We start from the raw sequence: 7,947 nt of genomic DNA, 5'->3' as shown, positions 1-7,947 counted from the left end.
CGCACGGGACAGCAGTATTTCCAGTATTTATTACACTATTCAACGTATGTTATTATACATGGAAACCTTCCTCTTTAATGTGTATTTAAAAACACCGCATGAAAATCGGTTGCGTAGTTTTGAAGATTTAAGTATACCTACAAAGGGTATACTTTTCCGAAATTGTAGTACGACGATTACCTAATCAAAATTTTTGATACCCGCCGTCCGTGTAGCCCTTACAGACAAATGACTACCCATATCTACAGGTACGTACCCCTACAATAAAGTTAATGACCATAGACTTTATTTAAGGGATCATTGGTACATTGGTCTTATAATTTCGTGTTTGTAGCAAATTAACAACGTACAATACACTCAGTAACAAAATGGATTCAAACAATAAACGAATGGAAGAGAGCGACTACTTTGTGTTTTCTTGCAAACGAATAAAACACTGCTTTTCGTGACGAATTTGTTGCGCGTCCGCAATGAATTCGCTGCGTATGCGCGGCGTGTTCGTTGCGCGCCCATAACGTATTCGTTGCGCGTCCGTTCCGCTTTGAAGACGCTCGCAATCCGCTAGTATGAAAAGGCCCTAACAGCTGGCATTATTTGAATACTCTTTGATGTTTCTGACTTCATACGTTATAGCTCCTGTGGCTTTTGGCAACTGTCTAAATTGAAAGATTGTATCGCTCGTGATGTCCGTTTACTTTAGACTGTCATGGCATTAAAATAGTACTTTTGTGGATGTGTTAATAAAAGTGTCGCGTGTCAGGTACGTTCGTACATTTTATACATGTACGTATATTTAATTAAGTCCATGGCTCCCCACCGTCCAGCTTGGAAGGTAAGTTGTACCTACTCTGGTAATTTAAAAAAGCTGGTAATGCTGGTATTCATATTTTATTAATACGAGCTGCATTGAACACTAACCTTTGGTGAATGTGTACTTTTTAAGTTCAGCTCCTAATTTACATTAAAAATAGCCAGTGTTATTCTGATGTAAAAGAGCAGTCAGAGCCAACACTTCCAGACATCCGAAACTGCTGACCAACATGCATAGTCATCTACAAAGAAAGTAGTTGAAAACCAGTCAATCTATGATTTTATTCAAAATTATTAGAAGTCGTATTTACGATATTTAGACGTCGTGGTGGCCTAGTGGGCAAAGAACCAACCTCTCGATTATGAGGGTGTGGATTTGAATTCAGGTCAGGCAAGTACCAATGCAACTTTTCTAAGTTTGTATGTACTTTCTAAGTAGGATATCTTAGACACCAATGGCTGATAAAAAGTTGAAGGAAAACATCTTGAGGAAACTTGGACTATAAAGTCTGAAATCACCAACACCGCATTGAGCCGCTCAATCCTTCTCCGTGTGAGAGGAGGCCTGTGCCCAGCTGTGGCACTATAAAAAGGCTGTAACTAATCCAAAATTATTGCAAAGTCTCGAAAGTCCGTTAAGTTTCGTTTCATAAAGTGACACCTATCTATTATCATTTTACAGATTCAACAAATGTATGGATAAAACATGGTATATAGTATAGTACTAATGACGCTTGTATTAGTCATGTGGCTACCGTGCATCAAGGAGGGAATGTGGGCGAAGCCAGGACCAGTGTTTGCGAGGGACCGCAAGAATCGAATATTTCAAATAACTCCTACAGGAAAGTGTTGCGAGAACCAGTGCATGCAACGCAAATGTTAAAAAATTATAAATATTGTTTTCGTTTCCTTGACTTTTCTTGAACATTGTCTTAGTAAACATCTACACAAATACATTTTTTTTGTAGCACTGAGCACCTAGGTCTAATCATCACGGACTTCCTCTGCGTGGGAAGGCGGAGTGGTGTGCAGGACTCTTACCGGCTAAAACTACCCCAGTGTGTCTCCTTGTATGTACACGCGGGATTTCAAATTCTTTCACAGCCTCACACCAGTGCTGGCCCGCCTCACTCGAAGGTTGACCTACCCCGTACATCGCCTCAGGGGCAACCGACACCACTCGCTCGCGCCACCGCATCAGGTCTTGATGGTATAGGGAGCGGGGGTTACCCCAAGTCCGCCATCCCCCACGACGGGTATATACCCGTTCTGCGGCCGAGGGAGTCAAGATCCACAGCTTCCTTCTGCGAGGACTTGATGTCGCAGAAGGAAGCTGTGGAGCGGGAGAGGGGGATTAAGACATCACGTCCTCATAAAAGGACATGACCACTATTGACCACGTCCCACTGCCTACGTGTGCGCTGCTGACCATCCTCCGTACCGCAGCCGGCAGCGACAGCTCGCCTCCTACCTTTTTTTTATTGATGGCAAAAATCATCAAATGACCTTTCCCGCTGTGGGTTAACAGCGGTGAGAGTGTCAGACTTTTACTCACTAAAAATCTATCATGTTCTGTCATAGACCTTTTATGTACCAGGGGCCGCGGTAACTCTTTCGAATAATCCCGCAGCCCCGGCGGGCCTTGGCCCTGTTGGGCCCCGCTGGGGTTGCTGACATCTCTTTGATATAGCCTACCTAACTACTCAACCAGCAATGGGAAATTTATGTAAATAGATGAAACAGTTTTGATTTTGTTGGTAAGTTACAGAACTGAAAGTAAGGAAGGTGAGACATATGTATTTTAGAGCCACAAGATACAAGCTGTGCTTAGTTTGTGGCTCAACGGTAACTACCACAATGTAAAGTTGCTGTTTTGACAATAAACATTTTTTTTAATGTAGTTTTGGGAAAAGATCAAGGACTAGGGGAGCAAGTGGTCAATATAGAGCTTACGGTAGAGAAAGGCTAAGAGTACTATGTTCCAATGTTTCTTTGCTTCATTGATTGCTTGATTGTAAGGTGGCGGTGGATGTGGAAAATTCTCTGAGAAATGGGCGTATCGCCGCACTAAGTTTCGTTGATCGCTCGCGACTATCGATCACGAACGCGATAACGACCGCGCTCGCAAAATAAGGGAGGGGTTTCAATAGCCAGAGTGAAAAATGTGGTCCATTTAAGCCTTATAAGGGATTACGACAGGGATGAATTTTATCTCAGTTTCTATTTAATACACATACTTTTATGGCATAATGAAAACAGTCTTAGAAGACTAGGATGGAGGCATTTCAATTAAGCGTAAGAAGATCAGTAACATACGATATGTGGATGATACTCTCTTGCTTGCCTCCTCTAAACTGGAACTGGCGGAACTGTTTGTTTGTTTGGTCTCTCATTGAATAAGTTCAAGTCCAAAATAAAACTGATTAATCGTACGGGAGAACGGGAAAACTCTCAAACTTGGAAGTTGTAAGAATTGTACCTAAGATAATTTGTGTACTTGTGATCATTAATCATCGACCGAGAAGGATGTGGCAGAGAAATTCAGAGACGAGCACAGATGGTCAAGTCCGAGAGTCCAGTCCAAGAGTAAAATGACAAGAATTTAACAGAACAGGGAAGTCTAACAAGACCCAGACTAGAATTATGTGGACACTGATCTTCTCCATATATTTACGGCTCCACATCATGGTCTATCCGTGCAGTTGAGCGAAAACGTTCAAGGCCTTTAAGATTTGGTGCTAGAGAATATTGTTGCGTACACCGTGGACCCACAAACTTTTTCTCGAGCAATTAAACATCAAAACCAGATTGTCCACTATCTGTTACCCATGAGTACCTACTACTTAGGTTACAGTGGTCATGTTGCCTAGTGAGAACCCTACAACTTACCTAGATAAATTAGATTTTGTGGGTAGTATTTAATGTAAAGTAGGATTACGAGATCAAACGTTTTAAAATAAAACCAGCGGTTTTGGTTGTACGACATTTAATTTCAAAACTACTTAAACACTTCGGATAACATTAAATATTATGAAATAGAACAAAGAACCTAATAAGTACCTATTTATATGAATTACTTACCTACCTTTATCACTTTTTTATAGCACCTTTCAAAAATTTCCATCTACATTATAATCACAAAACAGAGTGGAAAGTAATTCATATAAATACTGTTTTTGTTAATTTTATATCTAATTCTAACATAGTCAGACAAGGCGAGCAAGTTATGTGGCAGACATTCTGAAATATCTATAGGTAGTAGGATGAATAGTGATCAGCCGCTTCTGGTATTTTGGCTGTCCGGTGCCCACTATGTGGTGACTATCATATTTGGTAATCCTCATTCCTTGCAAGCCTTGTTGGGCCAGAGACAAAAATCACTATTATTATAATAGTAATACAAGTATATAACTTTAAATAACATGTTTTCCTTTAAATTATATTTAGTTAAACATTCAGATTTTAAAATGCTACTGATACTGGGATTCCTCGAATTCGGGATATACAACGCGGAATACCTACTTTTTAATAAAAGTATTGAAAGATACCTATTTTTAAACCATGACCATGATAATAAACCATTCATTTACTGCAGAATATGCACGATAAATATTCAATCTTAATGCATTATTAATATGTCGACAAAATGCGAAAAATTTAATATAGACGTTAAATCTAATATAGACATACATTTAGTAATTATTAATTTACCTACACTTAACGTTTATTATCATTTCATTATCACTGCACTGTTAAACGTCTTTATTCATCGCCTTAAGCGTGGAATATCTTCCGCTTCTTTTCTTTCGATTAAACTTCATCAATTTGCTATTTCAATTAACACCTCTACATAAATTTTATCGAATAATAAGGTTATTTTGAAAACATGAGATAATCATTACTACTATAAGAATTTCATTATGACAGTTTTATGTGGATAAATACCTTTGAATAATTTTTTTTCTTAGAGAATTTTATTTTGAGTAGCTACTGAAAAATCATACTACATCACTACCTTATTGAATAAAAATCTTATTAAAATCACTAGACATTTCTGTCAGAAATATTATGGAGCTATTTACAATAAAACTATTACTATTATGAAGTTAAATGTACATAAAGTAACCGTAAATTGGCTACCAAAATTTTTCTCTACGATATACCTCTAATATATGTCTCCAACAATTTCAATTATACGAATGATGAGAAAGATGTACTAAGTCCTACTTTGACATGCATATATGAAACGATTAATAATAAACAAGTAGTTTTCCGATTTTTTTTTATGTAATTAGGTAGTCAAGATACAATATACAATGAAATTCTACACAAAAGGTGTCAATATATTTGTTAACATTTATTTCAATTTACTTAGTTAAGACTGAAATATGCATATAAATTAGCTATCAACAAAATGTACTACATTACGAAGTACCGTACCGCATTAGTACGTAAAGTAAGTATCATGGTTATAACCACTACGGAAAAAATGTTTGCTTCACTTCAAGCGGAAAATTTCACTTGAATATTTGGTGACCACATAGGAAACTACGAACACCATTCGTAAGCCATTTGAGATGTAGTTCAATGGGCTGCATTCAGTCACGTGCTCTGCGCCAGCGTTGTGGTCAGTCACCCTTGTCGTCCTTCTGCGAGCCCGGGCTCACCGACCCACCCTTGTTCCTGTACAAACAACACATGTCACAATGCCAGCTATATATCTACTGACTACACTATTGTTTTGCAATGTGTAGGAGACTAAAAGATAGTGTTGCAACGCAGATGGTGTTTTCTATTTTTCAACAACAAATTTTGGTTGCTATTTTCAAATAATTGCCAGGTTTAGTAAGTGGTTGCTGAAATATACTAACGTAGTGTGTGCAGTCAGTGAGTTGCAAATAGTCCGCAAAAAAGTTCTTGTGTATTATCTTTATATACTTACATTTTATCTCAACAATCATTTTATCTCTAGTAAATCTTACGTGACAACTTTGAGCCACCATTCTAATGTTAGGTGAAACAATGCCAAAAATATACGGAGCTTTTTAAGTTTCTCTTTCTTTGAATACCTACCACTGTTCTGTGCTATTTATTTCAATACCTTGGCCTCTCGTGAAATGTAGATCTTTTTACATAAGTTGTGATGCCTCTCTGTGAGCCTGAGTCCTTTCATTTAAAATGTTTCAGTACAGTAGTTTTGGCATGAAAGCTCGACAGACAGCTTAAGTTGCTCTCGTATTTGTAATACTAGTCCCTAAGGATTCTTTTAATACAGTAGGTATTTGCCTATTAAGTTTTGCTGCTATTTCAAAAAGTTGATCAGAGAACTTGATTATGTAAGATGAATTAGGTGAACACACTAGAAACTTATAATCTAAAAAGGCAGGTGAATGCCATTTACAAAGCCCTGCGATGGAGTAAGCTGCCTCTAGTGAAGGAAAGGCAATGAAGGCTATAGCTACGATCTAAGATATCTTGCCTTGTAAACGTCATCACCCGCCAGCACCTTATATGTCATCCCTCGCTTTTGGACTGCCAACTGCCCGGACTGAAGAAGGAACTGATACAACATATAAGCCCTTTATGACCATCGTTACAAATATTTCCTTCATTATCATAGTTCCAACTCATGAACTGCTATTGTTACCCAAAACATAATAATCGAATTATGTACTTGAAGTGATATAGTCTCTAGTAACATTTTTAATATGATGTTTGTTACCTTACCTGGTATTTACTGTTTTGGACTTTTTGTCCGCTTTCTCCATGCTCGCTCCAGGGGATTCTCCCGATTCGACCTGTACAAATAAAGTAGCGTTAATTTACAGTTTGTCTTAGTTGCAACATAATCAGGTGCCGATCCCAATGTGATTAAGTTATTAAAATAACAAAATTAAAAAATAAATAGTAGGTCATTCACGGAATGGAACTATGTAATTCGATTGTTAAAAATTACATACTGATATATTTACAAGAAGATTGATTGGGGATTTCGTTGTTTGCGGAAATATTTACATCATGACCATTGATATTGTACAATGATTTTTGTTGAAAAAATTTCGTTAGATAATTATATTACTATATGTATAGTATAATAAGTAAAAAATACCCCACATTCTCTTGACGACGTTTAACAAACATTTAAGAAACCAAATTAATTTATAGCTCATGAATCCAATTTATGGTTACTAATTATAATTGGTAACCTAAAATGTTTTAAACATTTTTACAATATTATTTATTTATTACATTTTTTTTAAATATAGTAGGTAAGTCCAACTAAGTTGACATGCTTACAGACAATTTTACGTAGGTATCTGGGCTGATTCTTTATTCTGAAATGACAATAAACACCCTGCCTAAAAGTCAGACTCATATAGTTCCTACACCCAATAAAATAATAATAATGCGATTAATTATACCTAAAAGAGGCCTTTGTGAAATGATTTATTTTATATATAATAAAATATGCGTACTATTGTTTCAACAAACTTACCTACATAATAATATATGAAATAATATCAACTGATAGGTATTAATACAAAATAAGCTTGCTAGATGTTTGTAGACTTTAATATGATTTTTGTAAGCATATGTAATTTTTTATCCGCATCTAATAATGTAACCAATGTTTAAACTATAAAAGGGCTAAAACTATCTGAGGGCACGGCAGTGCCCCAGCCAAGACTCGAGCAAAGCGGGCACGGCCGTACCATCTTTTCTCGAAGCGTTTCGCGGCTATTTCAGCCCCCTGTATATTCCATGTGAACAAAGCTAGGAGTTTAGGTTTTCGATGACCAAGAGTAAGTATTAGAACAAGCTCAGTCCCAAAATTACAAAAAATTTGAATAAATAGTTTACGAGTTATGAGCGATCAAAGTTACACCATTTTGTCACTGACTCACTCACTGACCGATCATCAAAAGTCTAAGGTACTTCTAGCAAACTTAGAACCTTCAAATTTGGCACCAAGATAGGTTATTAGCTACATATAAAGGGAAAATTATAAAAACCTTAAAACTTAATAAAAAAATAGGAAACAAATTTATATTTGCGGTTTTTCAATAACATTATGTATGAATTTTGACTGCATTGATAACTTTGTTATTTATTTATGTACAAAATGTTACTATTTGT

The 7,947-nt window shown here is 36.6% G+C and overlaps 1 protein-coding gene and 1 long non-coding RNA gene across 11 annotated transcripts in view; one reads left to right on the top strand and one right to left on the bottom strand.

Annotated features, from left to right (window-relative positions):
* Nucleotides 1-144: 144 nt before the first annotated feature.
* LOC135117437 (uncharacterized) lies at nucleotides 145-1,718 on the top strand. The gene is made up of 2 exons (XR_010277192.1): nucleotides 145-832; nucleotides 1,493-1,718. It is a non-coding gene; the product is annotated as an uncharacterized LOC135117437 (long non-coding RNA).
* A 2,061-nt stretch (nucleotides 1,719-3,779) lies between these two features.
* Nucleotides 3,780-7,947, bottom strand: part of LOC110378206 (pleckstrin homology domain-containing family G member 5) — a 65,087-nt gene continuing 60,919 nt past the window's right edge. For 8 of the 10 annotated variants that reach the window (XM_049836963.2, XM_021337365.3, XM_021337369.3 and 5 more), the window contains 2 exons: nucleotides 6,538-6,608; nucleotides 3,780-5,493 (listed from right to left, as the gene is read on the bottom strand). In XM_049836963.2, coding sequence (XP_049692920.2) covers nucleotides 5,439-5,493; nucleotides 6,538-6,608 — 126 coding nt within the window. In that variant the 3' untranslated portion in view covers nucleotides 3,780-5,438. Of the gene's footprint in view, nucleotides 5,494-6,289; nucleotides 6,371-6,537; nucleotides 6,609-7,947 lie in introns of those variants that run through there. The other 2 variants (XM_049836691.2, XM_021337370.3) reach the window with 2 other exon arrangements.

Source organism: Helicoverpa armigera, chromosome 1 (genome assembly GCF_030705265.1).
Source record: "Helicoverpa armigera isolate CAAS_96S chromosome 1, ASM3070526v1, whole genome shotgun sequence".
In the NCBI taxonomy this organism is placed as follows: domain Eukaryota; kingdom Metazoa; phylum Arthropoda; class Insecta; order Lepidoptera; family Noctuidae; genus Helicoverpa; species Helicoverpa armigera.
Note: the sequence above shows the minus strand (reverse complement) of the source record. Positions and strands in the feature narration are given on the sequence as shown.